The sequence below is a fragment of the Falco rusticolus genome, chromosome 8 (assembly GCF_015220075.1).
Source record: "Falco rusticolus isolate bFalRus1 chromosome 8, bFalRus1.pri, whole genome shotgun sequence".
In the NCBI taxonomy this organism is placed as follows: Eukaryota; Metazoa; Chordata; class Aves; order Falconiformes; family Falconidae; genus Falco; species Falco rusticolus.
The window spans coordinates 12,458,417-12,480,969 of record NC_051194.1 but is presented as its reverse complement, the minus strand read 5'-3'; the positions used below and the strand labels follow the sequence as shown (position 1 = coordinate 12,480,969).

General features: G+C 52.7%; 2 protein-coding genes across 4 annotated transcripts in view; both read right to left on the bottom strand.

Annotated features, from left to right (window-relative positions):
* Positions 1 to 608: 608 nt before the first annotated feature.
* Positions 609 to 9,880, bottom strand: LOC119152812 (E3 ubiquitin/ISG15 ligase TRIM25-like). Its single transcript, XM_037398511.1, has 6 exons — positions 9,184 to 9,880; positions 8,452 to 8,547; positions 7,122 to 7,355; positions 7,004 to 7,026; positions 5,868 to 6,010; positions 609 to 1,934 (listed from the first exon to the last, which is right to left on the bottom strand). Exons 1-6 carry the CDS (start codon positions 9,805 to 9,807, stop codon positions 1,462 to 1,464), a joined length of 1,593 nt encoding a protein of 530 aa, XP_037254408.1. The 5' UTR covers positions 9,808 to 9,880; the 3' UTR covers positions 609 to 1,461.
* A 1,756-nt stretch (positions 9,881 to 11,636) lies between these two features.
* The window catches only part of PPARGC1B (PPARG coactivator 1 beta), a 57,527-nt gene continuing 46,610 nt past the window's right edge, over positions 11,637 to 22,553 (bottom strand). For 2 of the 3 annotated variants that reach the window (XM_037398509.1, XM_037398510.1), the window contains exons 11-12: positions 22,256 to 22,410; positions 11,637 to 20,517 (exon numbers count right to left, since the gene is read on the bottom strand). In XM_037398509.1, the coding sequence (XP_037254406.1) occupies positions 20,414 to 20,517; positions 22,256 to 22,410 (259 nt within the window). In that variant the 3' untranslated portion in view covers positions 11,637 to 20,413. The remainder of the gene's footprint in view (positions 20,518 to 22,255; positions 22,411 to 22,553) is intronic. The other variant, XR_005105917.1, reaches the window with a different exon arrangement.

Below are 22,553 nucleotides of genomic sequence, written 5' to 3'. Positions count from 1 at the left end.
GCTCCACCCACACGCAGCTCCTCTAAACTGTGGCAGCCGCTTTGAGATGGTTGCCCTCAGTCTCATGCAGCATCGCTCCAAGGATGAGCCACCACCACCAGACTGGTGGGAGTAGTGAGTGCTGGGGAGGGCAGGAGATGGACAATTCTCCTGCAGCCCTCTGCCCTCCCAGAAAGCTTCTCCATCCCATGCCAGGGACAGCAAACGAAAGGTAAGCCCTGGATGAGAAGAGCACGAGCCCAGCAGGGGTAAACCAGGAACTCCCTCTGCTTTGTCTGGTTCTTTTCCACAGCAGTTACAGGTTACCTGTAGGTAAAATAGGGAGAACCCAGGGGAAAGTTTTACTGGGACTTGTTGAGGCTGGTCTGCTACCTGCAGCCAGGTGACAGGGAAACAGGGGCTGGAAAGGCTCTCAGGAATGTGCTTTAGGGCAGGAACATCCCTGCACCATCTCAGGAGCCTTGCTTACCCCACTTGGCACCTGCACCACCCCAGACCGGGCAGAGCAGCAGCCACTGCAGGCGCATTTGGGAGACCCAGCTCTGCCCACATGGTCTTCTGTATCATTTTGGTGCATAAGATGCAAAAGACAAAACACAGCCACTTTCTTCCAAGACTGAACGAGGATTTATTTTAGGATCTGCAAAACTGTAACATTCATTAAGGCCCTTCACTGTTCCTGCTGGGGTGAAGAGCTCCTGCCTGGACCTCTTCAGGCAAATACCCTGGCTCTGTCAGAAGGCAGCAGGCAGGAATATCATCTCTTCCTCCCCAAGGTGTTTGGACAATCGTAATGAACTGGGCCAGGTCCCATATGGCAGAGGCTAAAAGCACATGAGTTTTCCTCGTTACTCCCGTTGCTGTGAGATTTTTGCATACATGAGGAGAAAATCGAAATGGCAGCAAGAAGCCGGTAAGCGATGTATCAGAGAGCTCGCAGGGGGTGACGGCAGCAAGGCAGAGCAGTTGTCTTACTGCCTAGTCTCTGCTTGCCTCCCAGGCCCTCTTTGCTTCTGCAACAGATGGCTCAGGTTCTGCAGGATGGGTGGAGGAAGGCAGGGGTAAAAGCTGATGCATTACAGCAAACATGAGCATTGCTGCTGCTCAGTTCTGCAGCAGTTAATGTTGTGCTGTCAACATTTTTATACACCAACTTGCCATTGTGTTTTGCAAACTACACTACTTTAATAACATGCAGCCAACACAGCATTTGATCCAATGCAACAAAGTGCATCTCAGCAGCATTTTCATAGTGATTCACAGGACTAATAAGACAGGAGCTCTGGCAGTAAGTGGCGGTGTGCTGCGCTATACCCCACAGAGGCCTTGCCGTCACACAGACGAGCGGTCACAGCAGCCCAAACCCTGATTGCTGATATGCCAGCTTAGCACAGCCTCCATGCAGCAGCACTCCCAATACCTAGGCCTGGAAATACAAAACACCACCTTGTCCCCCCATCACTACAGGAGCCTCAAAGAGCCGTTTGACACAAAAAAGGTAGCATAGGCGGGGTAGTTTGAAGGGATGCTTACTGCCTGTATAAGCTTGAGTCTCTCAGCAGGACCTCCACCCTTGACAGACACGTTATAAAATGACAGTGTATTTCTTCTACAGTCTAGCTCTACCCTGATCACTTTGAAGCCTGCAGAAAAGTTCTCAGTTGTGATCATGGTTTCACCTAGGAACACACTAAGGTAATCACAACACATGCACAGGTAGCACTCAATCTTGTTGTGAATGATTCCGAGCTTCCAGCATCTTGCATTGCTGGTGTCCACCTCCCAGAAGTGACAGCCCGCTGAGAAGCTCTGGTGACTCTGCACGTATGGTAAAGAATATGGGTTATGTGGTATACTATATGTGTAACAACCAAATGAGGAGTCAAAGATTGTTTGGTCAGGGTGAGCAGCTGAACAAGTCAGATGTTGATGAACTGCAGAAAGAAAAAAAACACATTACAATTGTTAATTAATAATTGTGCAGATTTGCACACATCCCTTTTGCTGTTGCTGAAAGCTGGATTTCCCAATCCAACTCATCAAAGTCAATCTAAGTCATCTTATCCAAGTCATTAAAAGCATATGTTAACCGAAACACCCTCAACACCTCTCTAAGCTGCCCCTATGTAATTCTAAAGGGGATTGCTAACACATTTCAAGAAATGCTGCTCTTTCACAATTTTGAAGTGTCTTTTTCCTTTTTTGTTTCCAACGACAGCAACTCTTCAATTTTAGTTTTCTATCATTGTCCTCTGCAGAGCTTCATTAGGCATTTTTAAAAACTCTTAGAAAATTCTACGTACAAGAAATGTGTGAACAGTAGCACAGCCATTTTATAAATGTTTATTTGCTTAGGAACATTCGAAGCTTCAAAAGTGAACAAGTCAAGAACTTACAGTAAAGATTAAGGGGAGGCCAACATGGGGGACACTGTTGTGTGTTTGCTACAGGCCACCTGATCAGGCCGATGGGGCCTCCTACAGACAACAGGGGGTAGCCTCACCATCACAGACCCTGGTTCTCATGGGGGACTTCAACCTCCCTGATACCCACTGGAAAGACAACACAGCCAGGCACAGGCAGTCCAGAAGGTTCCTGCAGAGCATTGATGATAATTTTTTGATACAGGTGGTGGAGGAGCCTACAAGGTGAGGTATGCTCCTAGACCTTGTGCTCACAAACCGAGAAGGCTGGTTGGGGATGGGAAGGTTGAGGGCAGCCTTGGCTGCAGTGACCATGAGACGGTGGAGTTCAGGATCCTGCGTGGAGGAAGCAGGGCAGTAGGCAGGACTGCGACCCTGGACTTCAGGAGAGCTAACTGCGGCCTCTTCAAGGACCTACTTGGAGGAATCCCGTGGGTTAGGGCCCTAGAAGGTAGGGGGGTCCAAGAGAGCTGGCTAATGTTCAGACATCACCTCCTCCAAGCTCAAGATAGGTGCATCCCCGTGAGTAGGAAATCAAGCAAAGAAGGCAAGGGGCCTGCATGGATGAGGAAGGAGCTTATGGCAAATCTCAAACAGAAGAAGGAAGTTTACAGGATGTGGAAAGAGGGAAAGGACACTTGGGAGGAATATAGGCATGTGATCAGAACATGCAGGGAGGCAACCAGGAAGGCTAAGGTCCATTTGGAACTAAATTTGGTGAGGGAGGTCAAGGACAAGAAGGGCTTCTTCAAGTACGTCAGCAGGAAAAGGATGACTAGGGAAAACATGGGCCTGCTGCTGAATGAGGTGGGTGCTCTGGTGATGAAGGACACAGAGAAGGTGGAGTTACTGAACGCCTTCTCTGCTTCAGTCTTCACCACCAAGGCCAGCCCTCTGGTTTCCTAGACCCTGGAGGCAAGAGAGGAAGTCTGGAGAAAGGCTGACTTCCCCTGGTCGAGGAGGGTCACATTAGAGATCACTTAAGCAAGCCTGACACTCATAAATCCATGGGCCCCAATGGGATGCACCCCCGAGCACTGAGGGAGCTGGCAGATGTCATTGCCAAGCCACTTTCTATCATCTTTGAAAGGCCATGGAGAACAGGAGAGGTGCCTGAGGACTGGAGGAAAGCCAGTGTCACTCCAGTCTTCAAAAAGGACAAGGACAGGAGGAGGACCCGGAAACCACAGGCTGGTCAGCCTCACCTCCGTCCCTGCAAAGGTGATGGAACAGCTCATCCTGGAGGTCGTCTTGAAGCATGTGGAGGAAAAGAAGGTCATCAGGAATGTCAACATGGATTCACCAGGGGGAAATCATGCCTGACCAACCTGACAGCCTTCAGTGATGGAATGAGTGGCTGGGTAGGTGAGGGGAGAGTGGTGGATGTTGTCTACCCTGACCTCAGCAAGGCTTTTGGCAGGGTCTCCCGTAACAGCCTCATACATAAAATCAGGACATGTGGGCGAGATGAGGGGACAGTGAGGTGGGCTGAGGGCTGGCCGAATGGCAGAGCTCAGAGAGCTGTGACCAGTGGCGCGCAGCCTGGCTGGAGGCCTGTAGCTCGCGGTGTTCCCCAGGGGTCCCTGCTGGGTCCCATCCTCCAACTTATTCATCAGCGACCTGGATGGAGGGACGGAGTGTCCCCTCAGCACGTTTGTGGCTGATACAGACTGGGAGGAGCGGCTGATACCCCAGGAGGCTGCGCTGCCATTCAGCGAGACCTGGGCAGGCTGGGGAGCTGGGTGGAGAGGAACCTAATGAAGCTCAATAAGGGCAGGTGTAGGGTCCTGCACCCAGGGAGGAACAGCCCCAGGCACCAGCACAGGCTGGGGGTGGCCTGGGAGGTCTGGTGGGCAGCCAGTCGCCCGTGGGCCAGCAGTGTGCCCGAGTGGCCAAGGCCAGTGGTGTCCCGGGGTCGTTAGGAGCAGCGAGGCCGGCAGGGGCAGGGAGGCGATCCTCCCCCTCTGCTCTGCCCTGGTGAGGCCACGTCTGGAGTGCTGTGTCCAGTGCTGGGCTCCCCAGTTCCAGAGACAGGGAACTGCTGGAGAGGGCCAGCGGAGGCTACAAGGATGATCAGGGGACTGGAGCATCTCCCTTGTGGGGAAGGGCTGGGAGAGCTGGGCCTGTGTAGCCTGGAGAAGAGCAGACTGAGAGGGGATCTTACCAAGGGCTACAAATATCTTCAGGGCGAGTGCCAGGAGGACGGGGCCAGGCTCTTTTCAGTGGTGCCCAGTGACAGGACCAGGGGCAATGGGCACACAGTGCAACACAAGAAGTTCCATCTGAATCTGAGGGAAGAACTTCTTTACCTTGAGGGTGACAGAGCACAGGAACAGGCTGCCCAGGGAGGCTGTGGGGTCTCCTTCTCCAGAGACATCCAAAACCCACCTGGATGAGACTGTGCAGCCTGCCCTAGGTGACCCTGCTTGAGCAGGGGGTTGGACTAGATGATCTCCAGAGGTCCCTTCCAACCCCAACCAGTCTGTGATACTGTGAAGTTATTTTCTAGAACTCTCAAAACTTCTTACCATGGCCAGTAACAAAAAGTGAGTTCTACACTCAGGAATTTGAAGAATGTTGTTATTCAGACCTTCTCTTGCATGTAATGCATTTCAAAATTGTGACATTTTTCTGGAAGTTACTCCTTCAGGAAACTGAAACAGCGGCAGTGACTTGGGCAACTAACCAAAACCACTCAGGTGGCATAGATAATTAGGAAACCTGGATCTGAGGTTTTCTAGCCAGGATAGGTCTGGGCTGTGCTTACAGGGATGGCAGAGACAGAGCTGAGGAGCGGCTGTGAGCAGTGTGCCTCTTGGTGCGCCCAAGGCTGTATGGGCGGCAGCCAGTTAGGTGTGCGCACTGTCACGTGTGCCCTGGGTAGAGCCTTCCCACCCCAGCTGTCTCTCGGTCTTGACCCTAGGCTCACTATCAGCATGGGAGCTATAACAAAGGAACCCTAATATTTTTGATTCAATTGGACAAGCATCCCACTGTGCACAGCACTGGGACAGCAGGTTGATCTTACAAAAAAGTAAATTTTTTACACTGTGAGACAAACTCCACCTGCTGCTGCTGCTGCTTTGAAGAGTTCTCGGCTTTCCATGTGCTTTGAATCAAAGTCATGCTACAGACAGAAGAGGCATTGCTAGTCTTAATCCTCTCAGAGAACTCCTAGGACATCCACAGCTCTTTACCCAGAGCCCACTTTAACAGCGTGTATTCAGAGCACATCCAAAAGCCCTGAGGCCCTTTTATGTACACATATGTGAAAATACAATCATATCATAGAGCATCATAGAATGGGTTGGAAGGACCTTAAAGATTGTCTAGTAAGTGTGATTAATCAGTTCTTCTAGAGGTACTTGTACTCAGTGTCTTATTACAGTTCTTTTTAAAATATGTTTTCCATCTTGCTTGTCGTGTAGCAAAATGATCACTTACCAGGTAGTGCTTTAAATAAGGACTGCATGTCTGAGAGAAATTGCTGGAAAAACCTCAGAGTAGTGTTTGTTGTTAATTCATTCAAAATAATGGGTGGCTGTGGTAGTTGTACACCAACTGTGTTAGGAACTGGCTTGTGTTTCCTAAAACATACAGAAAGACATCAGAAGAGCAGCAAGTTGTCAGAAAACCATCAAAAAACCCATCCCTGAGCCAACAACTGCCTCTCCTGCTCCACATGCAGCCTCGATGGGAGATACAGAAAGCAGCTTCTATCCTCCCCTCCCTCTGCAGCTTTACCAGGGACTCCCCCTCTGAGCAGGTTTCTCCCAGAACCCCAAATCCCTTCAACACTGTTAGGATGAAATTCACTTCATGGACAGTACCTGTCCCCAGGGAACCTTGTCTCAGCCACCTCAGCCCCAGCTTTGCCAGGACATGCCCTAGCATCATGTTTGCGGTTACAGTCCTCAAGTCCCCACAGCAGGAGCTAATGAGGTGTCAGGGACAGCTGCTGGGATGCTGGGACAGCAAACCAGAGGTGCTGCATTATGACAGCCAAGGGGCAACTGCTGCACCTGAAAGGCAGGGCTGAGGAAAGACCAGGCTGGGGCCGCCTGTGTGCATGCAGCGGTGGGCTGTGGTGGACGAACAGCGCTGGGCAGGCGCTAGTGGAACAGCTCAGGAGAGAAGCCATGAACTTTGTAGACTCTCCTTCATGCACGTTTCGGCTTCTGCCACATTTGCTTCTTATAAGCAGAAGGCAATGTAAACTGGAGGATGACTCAGGATACCTAAGCTCATCCACCCTTTGCATGCCCACTCAGGGACCTAAATATTCAGGAACTGCCCTCAGAATGGGTCTTGAGAACAGGTGTGGAGAGTACGGCAAAAGAAGCCATGCTGCATATGAAGAGTCACACGTGACCTCTGTTAATATTCTGGGGCTTCTCCAGGTCTCTGCCAAAGCCAGGCTCAAGAGTGTGCAGTCAGCATGCCCAGGGGGCAGCCAGGGCAAGCCCAGGGAGCTGTGGGGCTGGGGCATGCAGGCTGGGCTAGCAGACTCGCACTAGTAGACTACCAGGCACCTGAAACAAAGTGTAATGCAATAGTGCACCACCTCAGGAAGAGCTTACCTTGCTCGAATCGCTGCAAAAGTCTGTAAAAGACATTTTGAAAGTAGAATTAGCATAGACCAGGCAAAGGCCAGCCCAAAAGATGAGTATCTCTGGGAAGGGAGATGCTGTTAGGTACCTTGGTGTAAAGAAGTAGGTCTTTCTGATCTCTCAGAGCCTCCATCTCCTGTACATCACGGCTGACAGCATCCTTCTCCTTTTTCTGTTTTTCTATCTCCGTCTGAATCTCAGCAAGGTGTTGCTCCTCATTGTGACTGAGAGTTTTCAAGACCTGCTCTTCTTTGGTCTCTAGCTGCATACACATCTTGTCAAAGAGGCTCTTCAGCTGATCCCTCTGCAGACTCCCCTTAGCCTATGAAGAAAACACTTTCAAAGCTGTTAGGGACTGAATTCTACATTTTCCACACTAACTCTCTCTCTCAGAAAAGAGCCTGGTCTTTTCCGGGCTGAGAGAAGTAACCACTAACTTAGTGCCGCTCCATATGACAACAAATCAAGATGTCCCACTGACAGCAGAAAGCATCTGGCAACTGACCAGAAAAAGATTAAAAAGTAGTGCTTCTTGCATGATGCTTGCTGAAGACATTCCACTATGCATATATTTCCTTATTCTGCACTGGTGTTTTTCTGGGATACATTGCCTTTGGTCCTTTTAAGGGTGGGTGAGGAAACAGTTTCTTTGCTTACTACCTCCACCCAGCTTCCTTCACGGTGTGAAAGTAGCTATACTGCCAGACAGGACACTGCCAACAGGTAAAGTTAGGTCTTCATACTAGAATATATACATTTCCTTTTCCCAGCACCAGGACTTCTGCTCCCATCACTTTTCCCTGTGGAGGAAGGCAAGTGCCAATTCTGCCTAAGCAGAATGAGCTAGGGTTTGGAGACCTGTGTTAAATTCCCTGCTCTTTCAGAGCTTTTAGATAGGTGACTGCATGCTAGGAGCAAAACCCAAACACTTTGGGGCAATCATTTAACCTAATTCCTACCAACTTTTTAGAACCACAAGCTAACCTAAAGGGATTTCTTGTTGTAAAAAGGAATAAAATCACTGTAACATGGTCTGGGTTTTTTCCATAATATTTTCCAAAATTACTATCTATAAATTTATTTATCCTAAATATTTTCCGAAATGTTTTAGACCCTGCCAATTGAATAAGGTTGGGAAAAGGAAAGCCAACCGCCACCCACTAATCAGGAGGCACAGACTTAACAGCAACTTTCAAGCTCAAAAGTCCTTTGGAAACTAAGAATATACTTCCCAGACTGATAAGAAAGTTATTCATCATCCTCCCTCAGAGAAGAAACCTAGAAAACATCTGAGAAACCACACAAGAATGAAAAAAGGCTTTGGAATCAACAATCTGGGGAAGGGCAAAACAAAACTTTATCTCATCAGCTACCAGCAAGCAACCATCCCCAAAGCAGTACGGGACCTTGGAACAAACCTTTACTTGCTCCTGTTGTTCCAGCAGGCTTGCTATGCTTCGATCCAGTGCGGCTTCGTGTGTTTTCATTGTTTCCAGAGTTTTAGGAAAAATATTCTATAAAAATAACCAGAGAGATATCGGGATAGGACTGACATATGGGCACCAGATCAGCAATTTTATGGAAATGGGTTAAGCCAGACTTGCAATAAGTTTGTTCACCGCATGCTCTCAGGATAAATCACTACATAAAGTTTAACTAGAAGATTTTATCCCTGAACAAATAACAACAATTCTGAGCACAAGAAAGAAATTTGAGACTGAAAACTCATGTTCATGTGCAACGGCCATGCATAAAGCTACTTTCAGTGCTGACGGCTTCCTTTCTGTTGCTCTGTCATTCATTTTCTTCCCGTAAACGCAGCTCAGGCTGATCTTCCAGCTTGGAAGTACACCAAGAACTAAAAGCATAGCCACAAGCACTCAGTCCCACCAGTCTGGCTCCTCAGGATGGGAAGAAAGTGTTTATAACATCTCGTTTTATACCCCGAGGGGTGAGCCCAGAGGGAATCTGGGGCAAAACTAGGCATAGAAGCTCAGTGACCCAAGATGGAGATTTAGCCCTATCCCGAGCCTGTAGATCCGAGGCTCGGGAGATGTTTTATCCCCGTGCTGCAGGCAGCTGGGCCACAGCCCCCCGTGGTTCTCCTAAACGCAACCCACGCCTGGGCCACTCTCCTGGCAGCCTCTTACCTGCGCTTGGCCAAAAGCCTTCTCCAAAGTGATGATCTTATGGCTCTTGTGGGAGCCGATGACACAGCACAGCACGCAGATGCAGACCGAGTCCGTCTGGCAGTAGCACTCCAGCGGTTTGCCGTGCTGGGGGCATCTCCTCTCGGCCAAGGACTGAGCATCACAGGGCTCCACCAGGACGTGGTCCTTCGTGGGGCTCTTCGTGTTGTGCTTGCTCAGGTGGGCTTGGCACAGGGAGGCCTCGCAGGTCAGGCAGGTCTTCATGCCTGGCTGTGGCTCCCAGAGGCAGAAATCACACAGGGTCACCTCCGGCTGGCCCGAGCTGTCCCCCTCCTCTTCGCGTGGCGCATCGCACCCTTCCTCCCCCGTGCGAGGGGCCGCGTTCAGGAGCCGCTCCACGATGCTGCAGAGCTGCACGTTGGGCTGGGGGTCCGCGGGGGGGTCCACGCAGGCCTGGCAGAGCGGGCAGCTGAAGGGGCCCTGCCGGCCCCTGCGCGCCTCCTGGATGCACCCCTTGCAGAAGCTGTGCCCGCAGCTCAGGGACACGGGGCTGCGGAAGATGCCCAGGCAGATGGGGCAGGTCAGCTCCTCCTTCAGCCCGGCCACAGCACCCAGCCCAGCCATGGCGCCCGGGCCGCGCGGCCGGGTCCTGCTTTGGGCGCGCACCGAGGGGAAAAGAAACCGAAAGCGGCAGTGCCGGCCCCCCCGCCCCGCCTCCCCCGCCGGCAGCCCGGTCCCGGGCAGGGCCGCCCCGCGTAGCGCTGCCTCCTGCCAGCCCCGCCGCCGGCACCGCCCGGCCCTGCCGCGGGGGGGGGGCGAAGCGAGCGGCAGGGATTACGCCGGTTCCCGGCTACCTGCCGCCGGGGGTCCCGCGGTCCAGCGCCCCGGCAGCCCCCTCCTTCCCGCCGGGGGGTCCCGCAGGCTGGTCCCCCCCCGGCAGCCCCCTCCGTCCCGCCGGCGGGTTGCTACGCCCGAAGCTGCGGTTTCTTCTAGAAACAGGAGGGAGTTCAAGACCCCTCCGTCGCAGGAGCAGGGGGGAGAGCAGGATGGAGGCAACTTATTTTTGCCAGTTTAAAACCGACTCGCTCTGTTCTCTCTGCCCCGTTGTTCCAGGAAGCTCCCGAGGGGGTGCTGGCAGCCGGCACGCTGGCGGTGACTGTCCCAGCCCAGCGCGACCCCCGCGGCACAGCCCCACAGCCGGCGGTCGCTCAGAGACTGGGGTTACTGGGCTGCTCGAGCTGCTCCTGGGCTCCCCAGGACCTGTTCAACACCCGCTCCTGGAACCGAGCGAGGCTCCCGAGCCACTGTCCAGGCAAGGGCGCTGCACTTGGCTACCTGCCCAGAGAAGCAATAGTTATTTTAGTTATTTTACAAGAATTCATCATACAAATCTCTTCCTGATGATATTGGCCTCTCAGCCCTCTCCAACACGATGCACCTGCTGGGGGTAGGTAGAATAATTCCCTCCATATCAGAGCACAAGCTCATTTTCAGCTTGCTGCCTATTACCTGCTCCCTAATGCTCTGTAATGACCTTGGCCTGCTGGATGGAGAGGTTTCAGATGTTAGCTGTACTTTCCAAGTGATGTTTCCTATTTTCATTGCTACACTGTGTCCTTTATCATTATTTTTCTCCGCTCTCTGGAGTTTGTGGCTTTACACTCCACTCCTGCTAATCCCTTTTCCACAGTTGTCCCGAATGTGACTAATACTGTATGCAGAGCTCACCTGGCTTTGCTGTTCCCCCAAAGCACATGAAACTGCTGCTTGCCGTTGCCCTTCCCCACCTCCTGCAGTGTGGCACAACCTGCACCTGCGAACGCTGCCCTTAGTGCACGTGGCACCAGCTGACTGCCGTGCCACTGCGTGCATCCCAACCGCAAAACCTGGTGCTGCGTAGGAAAAATCCTCTGATCTGCTTGGAGCTTACGAGGGCTGCAGAAGGACTCGCTCCCTGTGGGTGCCTGCGGGGATTTTGTGGATGGCTCTGGGTTACTTACTGTGCCCTGCTTGCAGACAGAGGCTGAGACAAGCTGCTGCTCCACTGCTGCGTGCTGCTGCGGCCAGCTGCAGCCTTGCTGCTATGTGTGCTGCCTGCAAATCGTCTAGCCTAAAATCTTCTTTCTTTACGCTTCATTAATTAAAGTTCTTAATCCTTTCATTGAAGAAAAAATAATTTCCTTGATTTCCTTCAGGAGTTTGAATGGCCAGTAGATGTTGGAAGCTGCAGGTAATGGCCACTGTAAATAACCTGCTGGTATCTCCCGGGCCACTTGCGGGCAGCTTGTGTGGCAAAATGGTTGCACAGCCACAGCCTGTTTGGCTTTTTAACTCTTCCCTTTGGTCTCACAGCTACACTGATGTTGGGGTCCCCCCCCACCAGCAGCATGGAATGGGGTAAATTCAGTAGCAGGGACAGAGCTTATACTGGAAGCAGCATGGAGAGAGCAATAGCTACTTGCCAGATACATTTATTTTTCTATGTAATTTTTAAATACAACATTATTTCAGTGCTGGTTGGCTTTGGCCAATTGGAAAAACCCAGCAGAGCAGACCTGGACTTGTGTTTCGTGGAAGTAAACTTGAAGGTGAGCTGAACCTCAGAAGTGAGGATGCTCAGAGCCGTGTCCCGCCCTCCACTGTGTGAGCACGCCAGGGTGAGCCCCACATCCTGGGGGGATTGCAGGAGTTGCCTTTCCTCCTTGGACTGCCGAGGTCCTGCCTGGGGCTGACTTTCAGTAGCTGGCAGTGATGAATGGAGAAGGTGATGGTGATGAAAGCCAGGGCTTTCACCCAAGAGTTTTCCCTTTTAGCAGTGGTGAGCCAGATCCTTTCCCTGCCTCTCTCCGGTCAGACACTGCTTTTTTGCAGATCCACTGCGATGAAGATTCTGCGTGCTCCAAAACCAGTGCGAGCAGATACAGATGACAGACAGCTTGTGCCAAGCTTTGCACTCTCAGTGCCCTTCTCCAGCAGGTTCTGTGTGGGCAGTCAGCCTTTGTGCTTCAGGGCTTACTGAGAGCCTGGGGCATCGCATGCTTGTGTGCACTACCGCAGTGTGGAGAGTCTTCCTCTACAGTTATTGCTATTATTAAGGCAACGAGGACGTGTTTTCCCTCTGCTCCTCAGGCTGTTGACTGGCAGGCAGGCAGGCAGAGGGTAGCTCCTGGCAAACCTGAGCTGCCTGGTCTCTCCAGCCGTTTGGTATTCCTTTGGTGCTTAGCCTCCTCCTGCTTGCTCGTGGTGATCAAAGCAGGATTGCAGGAGCAAAGAGGGGGCTTTGTGCATGTCAAGCTGAAAGGGAAGAAGAGAGACTTAGAGAAGGAGAGAGGCAGCAGCCCCAGCACTGCTGCGTGGAGCTGGTGGCCTTCTGAGACCCCTGCACCAGCATCTCACCCATCGCACCTGCTGCCGGGGAGGATGTTGCCCTGGTCATCAAAGGGTCCGCTCAGCCACCACCGAGTGGGGCCCACTGTGCACTGCAGGCAGCAAGAGCCTGCGGACATAAGGAGCTGGAAACGCTCCCTCAGAGTCAGCAGGTCATCAGGTTTTGGGAGAGCAGCATTAGTGCTCAAAAAGCTGGTGGGGAGAGGATGGTGCCTTCTTATCTGCAGGAGGCTGCTGAGAAACACAAGGGGTCCAAGCCTGAGTTTGAAAAGGTATTTGGAGACAGAGATGGCGTATGAAAAATTAGAACATATCCAGCCAAGGACTGAGGGGGAGAGAAAGAGAGAACAGAGAATGCAGGACACAAACCCAGCAGCACCTGGAGAAAGCTCTCCACCGGCATTTAAAGACAGGCAGCAAACACAGGAGGTGGGGGTTGCAGGTGCCTTAGGGGGAGAGATGCAGGGCTTGGCAGGAGTCCCTTGTGGGCAGCTGCTGCAGGCAGGAGGCCAGTACAGTGGGACCAGCAGGCAGAGAGGTCCCTGAGATGGCAGGGAGCAAAGAAACCAAGCCTGTCCCTATTCCTCCCTGAAAAGACACCTGCATGGACCCGGGCTGACAAATGCTTAGTGGGCAAATGCGTACATTACTTGAAGTATGTCCTCCAGGGTCCTCTGTGCAGACCTTGTGTGGCCCAGAAGCTGAGGTCCATGTCAGGGAGCAGGGAGGTCCTGTGCCTAGCAGAGCCCCGAGCAGGATTTGCTGTCCGATGCCATTGCCCAGGGCACAGGTGGGAACAGAAACTCCAAAGGGCAGCCCAGGACAGCTCACCAGGCAGTGAAATAAAACCCAAGCAACAGGCGTTTCATGAGCCTGCCTTGCTGTGCCTCTGCCTGCCCACCAGCCTTTCTGTGGGCCCTTGCCCGTGGGGCAGGGGGAGGTCCTACCAAGCCGGTGGAGCTGGGGGCAGTTGTGATCTCAGCTGGGCAGATGTGGGCACCACCACACCGCACACGCTGGCCCTGCAGCCCCTGCTGTGCCTGCTGCCTGCATTGCATGTGCTGCCCACGCTACCTGCTGCCCACACTGCCTGCCAGGTGGCAGCCAGCCATGGTAAGCAACGGAAGCTGTCCCTGTTCACAAAAGCCTGTTACTGACTTATTTTCCCCTCCCACAAGGCACGGTATGCCTGTCCCAGGAGGTATCACCGCCTCCCTTCCCTCCTGCAGCTGGAGAGCAGCCACAGAAGCTACTATCGAAGCAGTGCCCATCTGTGCGAAAAAAAGCCATTGTACCATAACGTTATACCAAAATGAAAACTGTCGCATTATTGGGTTTTTTTTCCAAATGGCTGGAAGTAATTTCTGGGACTAATTGCTGGGACGGAGGTGCTGAGCTGATGTGGCGATTCACCAACAGCTCCCTTCAGTCTCTAGGTCTGCTTGCAGGATAGCCCTCAATAAACACTATCAGCCTTTTATTTTCCAGAAAGCTGCCTTGGAAGGCAGGTCTGGGCGGCACAGGTCAGGCTGGGAGGACAAGCCTTAGCTGTGGGTCTGCCCCTCCCTGCAGACCCCTTCCTTCATCTGCTTCCACTCCATCCTGGAGCCCTGCCAGCCAGGGACCCTGCTCCCGTGCCTCTGCACCTGCTTGCATCCACCCTGGGCACCCTGACACTGGCTACCCCAGCTGCATCCCCAAATTTCCCCCTTGAAATTTCATGTTTTAATCTGTCCTGGCACTGGCAGTGTCACTGTGCCCTTATGTGTCTTAGAAAAAAATATCGGTGGCTCTGAAACCTGGTTTTTTTGGAAAGAAGCTGGGAAATAGGCTTCCTGCCAGTTCGCCACTCAAGGGTGCAGCAGCTGCAAGGACCAGGGGCTGGGTTCAGGGCGGGAGGCTGGTTCTGGCTCTGTGGCTGGGCAGGGGGACCCACACTGGGCTCCCACCCACTGTGCTGCGCTGGGCACGGGCAGGTCTAAGGCAACTACCTAAATTGGTGCAAATTGGCAGAAAAAAAAATAGCTGGGACAGCTCAGCACCTTGCTGACCTCCTCCTTTCGGGCTGCTGAGGTCCTCCTGCCCAGCAGCACCACCGCACCATGCTCCAGATAAATTCAGTGCAGCGTCTCCGACCCGGCGAGCCCTGGGCCCTGGGCTCCTGCATGCTGTGGGGTGGCTGCCCCCGGGCTGCTGCTGACTGCCTAGGCTTTCCATCCCATCCCTTCCCAGGCTCCCATGATGACCAGGACACCCTATGCTGGCGAAGAGCAGTTTGGCCACCTTGGCTGTGTCTCTGGGAGAGCAGGGTGGCTCCCAGGTGACGGCTCTCCTGGTACCGCTATCCAGGTACCATCCTGAGCCGTACAGTTGCTGCACCACCATCTGGAGTCTTCTCCACACTTTTTCTTGCAATCTAGCCCTTTGCTCTCTTACTCCCACTCAAGCAAACGCGAGGTGCATGCCCCACTTCATTTTTAACCCTTCATTCTTCTGCGATGGGTCCTGTGGCAGTGGCAGGCTTTTCCTGCACAAGTTAAAACTGGAAGAAGCCACACTTAAAATAGCAATATACAGAGGTATTTCCCCCTGGGAGCTGCATCTCTGGCAGTGGTGCAGTGTCGGTGTGAGCAAGCTGGGGGGCTCCGCCACCCCCCTGACCCCAGCTGTGCCCCCACCATCCCACTGCTTGCCAGACAGATGCAGGAAAGCACCTTCTGCAAATCAAAACGCCTCCTCCCAGGGCAGGTTTGCACTAATAAACTAAAGTATTAGCAGCACAGACTTGTTCCTTTTTTTTTTCCTTTCCACTTTATAGTGTATATGTTATCGTTTATTTATAGGCAGATCACTTCACTATTTACAGTACATGAGCGTAGAGATCCTACAGTCTTTTTGATGTAAACAAGTAACTCCACAGCAGGGGAGTCTGGAAAAAGAAGCCAGTTCTGAAGTATTTACACAATTTAAAATAGAACTTTTATACCCACCAGATAGATATAGATAATACATTGAGCGATTTGGTTAAATTATCTATGAAACTATAGAATCTGACAATGTAAAAATACAAGAAAACGTTCTCTCGTTTTAGAAGGTAGACAGTTAAATCACACTAGAAATAAATCTCTTTTTTAAAAATAATAACAATAATAATAAAGGAAAGGCATAAGAATCCATGCCATCTTTTAAGGTTAAAGTATGTTACATAAATAAGGACACAACAGAACGGAACTGGGGAAAAAATTAAGTGAAATATAAAAAAATGCTACCAATTAAAAAAAACCCAACAGACTAAAAACTTGATTCTTAATCACAAAGGGATCAATTCTGCTACTTTTACTTACTCTGCAAGTAGAAAATTGCAGTTAAGTAGTACTTACTCAGTATGAGGAAGGGAGGCAGAATTGGCCCCTAATAATTATGAGCAGTGTCCTTTTACTTAAAAAAAAAAAAGGAGAAAAAGACAGAATTTAGCTTTTTTTTTTTTTATAAATAACAAAGCAGATGTGCCCCTTTTTAGGTGAAATTCTTACACCTTTCTCAAGAAATGCATCAATTTAAGCTTTCTCTCTCTTTCTCACATGCATACACACACTCCCTCCCCAACTCAGTGTTTACTGCAGCATGGCTCTCAGCTCGGCGCTGTGGCCGTGGGCCCTGGGCTGCTGCTGCCCCTGACCCCAGGGTGGGCGAGGGAAGAGGAATGAAACCCGAAGGCTGCATTTGGCTCTATATTGCTTGAGATTGTCAGGGATGGACTACGAGGCTTAGAACAGAAGGGGTGTCAGGGCACAGCTACGAACAACATTGTATCTCAGTTTCAGCATACCTCCAAAAAGAAAGAAAGAAAGAAAGGAAAAAACCCACCAAAAAAAAAAGAAAAGTGCTGGTCTGCGATTGCAACACCCCTTTGCATGGACCAGTGCTGAAATCAGACACTCAGGACTGTAACATGGTGACTGAGCTGCTGCTTTGTTAAAGGAGATGTGCAACCCAGCCAGCTGTGCTGAGTAGGGATCGGGATTCGTTGGGGCAGCGTTGAATCTAAAAACCAGGATTGTCCTCTGCATTCAGCCCAGACACTCAGAAACATGTGCTCCATCCCAAGGAGCCCCAGGGACCCACTGGATTCCAGCCAGAAACCCAGTACCCCGTCCTGAACAATGAGCTTTTCTGGGGCAAATCTGTGCAAAAAAAGCAAAGGGGCATTTTATCACGAAAACTCTTCACATTCAGCATTTCCCCACAGCACCTGCAGGAAACTATATATTCTTAAAAAAATAGATCTCCTCCTTACTTACTGCCTATGGTAACGTACCCTTTTGCTCCCAGTTTCTCTTTGAAGTAGTGCTCCTTGCCCGCCTGCAGCCCCAGCCCTTGCAAGTGGTGGGGGGCAGCTCCCCGGGGCTGCCAAGGGGGCTGGGGTGCAAGGGTTCCCTTTTCAGGGTGCCCAGCTCTGAGCTGCACCCACACTGGGGCACCCGCTGCAATGCCACAGACTGGGTGGCCTGGCTGGGTGCCCCCAGCAGCACGGGCTGCCTCTCCCGCACAGCGCCCGGGCAGCGCCTTGCTCCTGCCCCGTTTCCCCATGAGCATCTGGAGCAGTCGCAGGCTGCTCAGGCAGTGAGCTCCCACCTGCCCTTGTGCCCGAGCCCTCCTGCCTGGCCCTCTGCGGACTCGGGCACTGCCAGCTCAAGACAACTATATTTAAAAAAAATAATAATAATCAAATAGAAACCTATTTTTCACTACAAACCCTGCGTGAGGGATTCTAAACCCAGCAGACCTGTGCTTCTTGAGCTGAACACCCGCCACTCTCACCCAGTCCTAAAAGTTGGGGGAAGCCGCTGGGGCAGGCAGCACAGCCCTGGGGTGACAGCACAGCCCTGGGGTGACAGCACCTGACCCCTGCTCTCCCCTGCTGCAGCGACGGGCAGTGGCACAGGGCTGCCCCAGCCACGGCTGCACATCTGCACCTCGCACACCTCTGCGCATAGTGTGTAAATCCTGGATAAATTTCTTGGGGAAGGAGGGAAAACAAACCATCCCAATTTAATGGAAAAAACCCCAACCAAACAACGAAGAAAAAAAACCCAAACCAAAAAAAAAAAGAAAAAACCCAAACCCCAAACCCACTTATAGGCTTCAGGCACCAGAAAGACCACTTATTGCATCTCTTTCTACCCTATGGGTGCAGTACTGATCAGCTCTGTGCAGGACGAGCCCTCCCCTTCCCGAGTACCGGCCTCAATATCCAGAAGCCGGGCATGGGCAGGGGCTATGGGCCAACCCGGGGCACCCAGCTGCAGGAAAACAATGCGAAATTCTATAGCTGGGTACACTGAAACCAATGCTTGGGCAGTGACTGAGTGACCCCCCAGGAGAGGTCCCCCCCAGCTCTGCACTAACCCTTCCCTCCACCACGCTTGATGCATCCCCAGCGGGGCACGGCCGGGGGGGCTCGGTGCCCAGAGCTGTGCGGGAGATGGAAGAATTCCACTTACTTTGCTTTTTTTTTGTTTGTTTGTTTTTTTGGATTGATCGTTTTCTGGAAAACATCAGCACAGCACAGGACAGTACTACCCACCCTAAATGTGTCGCTATATACATTCTACATAAGCTCTATAGCAATCACATGTAAACATCATCATTGTGAGGAAATACTAGGACAGAAAAAGGCAAAGCTACAATGAGGCAATTGCCAATAGCAGATGCTCAGTCTCGGTCAGAGCTACTTGTGTTTGCTAAGGTAGGATGACAAGTGGGGGGAGGTTGTGGCAGGAGAGATGCCAAACCTTGCTGCTGAGCCTGAAATGGCACAAGGACTGTTCCCTGACAGGGATTGTCGCCGGCGGCAGATTGGGGACCTGCAGGTCAAACCCCGCGGTGGCCCTTGCACTGCCAGGCTGGTTGTTGTCAGAACCACAGCTTCCCTGAAAGCAGGGAGAAATAGCCAGGTAACTGTGCTGGTATCGGTGCTGCCGGCATTCCTGCTCCTGCCAGAGACCAGCCGCGTACACGGCCCTGGAGCCGAGGGCCACCTCGGCAGGGCTCCAGCTCTTGGCATCACATCTTGCGTGATTTCGAAGGCTTTGGTCATACTCCCTGCAAGACAAAACAGTACCCACGCCAGGGAAATGAGAATAAAACCCCTAAGTCATGTTGAGGGGAGACCCCAGGAGACTCTAATCTATCTATTGGCAGAGTTAAGGCTATAATATTCTATCTACATAGGATGGCTGAATCCCTAGTGGTCTCTGGGTCTGAAAAATAAATGGAGACGATGGCAATGGCTTGAGGAGCAGGAAGACTCCCGCTACCTCAGGAAAACAGTACCTCTTGGCCGGCTTGTGATGGGCTTTGCTCCAGCCGGTGGTGGGCTCTCCCCCTGCCCACCTCACTCGGAAACGGAGGGCAAGTTTGCAAGCAGATTTCAGGGGGGTGCTGCTTGAGCATGCCTTAAATCCAGCTCTGCCAGGCAGCCCCAAGGGCCCCTGGCCCGAGGCAGGGTGAGCAAGCATGCCATGGGGCACTGGTGGCATGGGGGACAGATCCTGGGGGCCAACTGGGTGCTGGGGAAGGGTATGGCTTATCAGGTACCGGACAGAGTGCAGGCGGGCTGCTGGCTGGGGCAGGCGTTCGGCACGGCTGCTGTGCCCCCTCCCGCTTCCCTGGGGTTTGGGTGGGTGGGCAGGCGGGGATCACAGATGGGTCCTTCTCACCCCGCTTGCTTTGCAGGCGGTGGAAGCGAGCGGGGAGCAAGCCGCTTGGCCCAGCCAGTCTCCCAGCTGCCCAAGGAGCCAGAGGGAAGCCAGCTACATCGCACAGACCTGGAGGCACCAACCCCGCAGGCTGCGCTGTCAGGACCTGCCAGATCAAGCCTGGCCAGCTCTGTCCCCTCTTCACTGGCTCCAAAGGCGGCGGAGGGCTGAAGCAGTGCTGCCTGGCAAGCACTGGTCCCACGGTCCCCCAGGCAGAGCATCCTTCCACCACCCTTCTCCTTTGCACCTGCAAAGCTGCCTGGCCCCATGGCGAGAAGGGCAGGGGGCTGGCGTGCCCCATCGCCTGCTGGTTCCATCACACGCCAGGACCAATCTCGGCATCTGGGTGCTGCCACCCAGCTGGGCTGGGGGCCTTGGGCCACGCCAGCGAGAAGAATGGCTTTGACAGCAAAGTGGGTGACCCCGAAGTGACTGCCGAGCAGCCCAGTTTGCCAGCAGGGGAGGCGGGTGCCTCCGTGGCCAACAGGCGAATGCCGGCTCCGTGACTCTGCTCTGACCCCCCATTTGCTGAGTGGCAAATGCCTCATTACAGTGCATAGTTAAAAATCAAGGAAGCGGTACAATAAATCTGAATTACAGTACATCTGAGCCATAAATACATTTTTTTAAGTATATACTTTTTTTCTCTTCTTCTATTAAAAATTAGTTTATAATCCTGATTCTATTCACAATTAACAATTTCATCATCACACACTACGGACAAAAAAATGTTATGGTGAACACAGCTGCAACTCCGCGGCGGGAGCACGGGGAGGAGGAGGGCTGGGAGGGGGGAGAGGGGCTGGGGGGCTCCTAGGCTCACCCTAAAACAACCAGTCAGAAGCAGAGGGACTAACGTGTGGCAGTGAGACATCAACACCATGGGGACTCACAGACAGAAGCAGCTTTGTTCAATGTAAACATCGATCGGAAGGGACAGCAGTCTCTCTCTCGTGCGTGCGTGCTCTCGCTCTCTCTCGCTCTCTCTTGCTTTCCATAGACTGAATAATTTCTTTGAAAACGTAAACATATTGGAAGTGCCTTGACTGAGGTATTGAGGTATTCCTCCAAGGTTAAGGCTGTTACCGATGCAGGCTTAGCTGGGCCTCCTGCAGCAAGCTGTCAAAATCCATGGTCTCGTACTTGCTTTTCACTGGAGCTGGGGAGGACTCCTCCGCGCTGCAATCTGGGAACGGCAGGGACACAAGGCAGCCAGGTCAGGGAGTGGGGCAGGAGCTCTCTCGCTGCCTGGCAGGGAGCGAAACTGAGGCACGGCAGGGCACTGCCAGCTTCCCCGCTACCGGCATGCTGCAGCCTGGCACCGCAGAGCCGGGACGGGGCGGTGATGGGGAAAGGGAGCAGGGACGGTGCTGTCCCCCCCACCGAAAGGAGCTGCGGGGCAGAGGGGCTGTAGCGGTGTGCAGCCCAGCAGCTCACACACCGCAGACACCCGTTTCCAGGTGCTGTGCAAAAATCTGCCGGCTGCAGCTGAATCCTGAGGGCTGACACAGGGCTGCCCCGTGGGAGCTGTGCGGGTCGTGGGGAGGGGGCTGCCTGCCTGCCTGCCGCGCTCCCCAGCCCTCCGGCAGAAGCTGAACAAACAGTGCCACTGCAAAGCCTGGGAAATTCAGCAAATGCCAGAAATAAGGCTGCTTAATTTAACAGCAGCTTAACCCTTTTGGATGTATATTTTTGAATGAGCCTTGAATGGCATGGTTGCATTTCACCCCTGCCTGTGGGCTCCCCATCTTATCCTGTTCCAGGGCATGTGGGATTCTAGGAACGAGCATGGCTGTGCAGCGAGGGGGTGACTGCTGGCCTTGCTGCAATCTGCAGGTGAGGAGCACTGAGGGGGGTGCCGCTATGCAGGGGGGCAGCTTTGGCCCCCCTTCTCACAGCACTGCTCAGCCATGTGCCAACATCTTCATCGCAGGGTGCTATCTGTTTTCTATCTTCTTCGTGCCCAAAATGAGAGGCCCTGGGATTTATTTAGATGAATGGCCATTTGCACCCATAACCAAAGTCAGAGGGATTGCTGCTCTGAGCAGATGAGAGATTCTAAGGTGCTAAAAGATGAGACAGTACTTGTGTCAGACTGGACATCTAGAGATAAGTCAAGACTTAGGGCTTTATTTTCAGGCCCTCAGTCTCTCGTGCATGAAGTGGGACACTGGTACCAATTCACCCCCTGCAGAGGGTACAGAAATAAATGTGCAGGGTTTGTGAAACACCTGCAGATCACAGCAACAAGGGGTTAGCAAAGCCTGGATCACAGTTCTTTTGCAGGACTAGCACAGGGTTTTGCTCCGGCCCCTCAGCTCAGGCTGCAGCCTGTCCCTGTGGAGGGATGGGGCCCAGCGAGACCCTGGCTAACGTGGTCGCCAGGTGAGGCAGGAGGTCTTGCAGAAGCCCATACAGCACAGAAAGGGTTAATGCGACCACAGCACATTTCAGTGCCTTCATTTTGGCTCAAAAGTGCATGTGCAGCGTGGTGAATCCATCCTGTGGAGCAGCAAACCACCCACATCACCTCTTGAGCTAATGAGATATTGCTGACTGCTGTCTCTAACGACTGGGAAGGGACTTCTCTGCTGGAACGTGTCCAGTCCTGGGCAGAAATGCAGCAGACAAGATGGGCTGTGGTCAGCTGAGAGCGAGCAGCCCTGGGATGTGATGCTACGTTTTGCAGCCAACACACTCCGGGTCCTCACACCAGCTGCTTTTCTCCTCTTGTCCCAGTTTCCTAAGCCATCTGACTGAGCGAAGAGCAGCTACATGAGCCACAGGAGAGCCGGTGGGCTTTTCCTGCAAGCTCTAAAGAGCTTAGGATCCTTGCGTGACTAGGGTTCACCAGTGCAATGTGCTGTTACAGCTCTGTGCTGATAAACGAGATGTGTCAGAAAAAGCAGCTCCTGCTTTCTTACCCAAGTCAGTGTATCTGGTCCAGAAGAAGTGCCCGAGGCCACCAGAGCTGAGCTGAAACGAAGGCTCGTTCCTCTTCCTTAGCGACGTGCCGTTCTTCAGAGATAAGGCGGCATGCTCTGAATACCGGTAGGTGATGAAGCCGTATTTATCCCCCCTGAGCAACCAGAGAAAGAATTCAAGATGTGATGGGCCCCTCTGACATGGCTCTGCCCAGCACTGTGCCCCTGGCCCCCCATCCTGTTGTCCCTTCATCCCACTGGCCCTGAATCCCTCTGGCTCTCCATCCCCCCGGCCCTC

Excerpts from the sequence above, each read along its gene's own strand:
- LOC119152812 (XM_037398511.1), bottom strand. The coding sequence starts at position 9,807 with ATGGCTGGGCTGGGTGCTGTGGCCGGGCTGAAGGAGGAGCTGACCTGC. Across the intron at positions 7,027-7,121 it reads ACCTACTTCTTTACACCAAG|ACTTTTGCAGCGATTCGAGC; the intron begins GTACCTAACAGC and ends TGTCTTTTACAG. Across the intron at positions 1,935-5,867 it reads CTTATTTAAAGCACTACCTG|TTCATCAACATCTGACTTGT; the intron begins GTAAGTGATCAT and ends TTCTTTCTGCAG.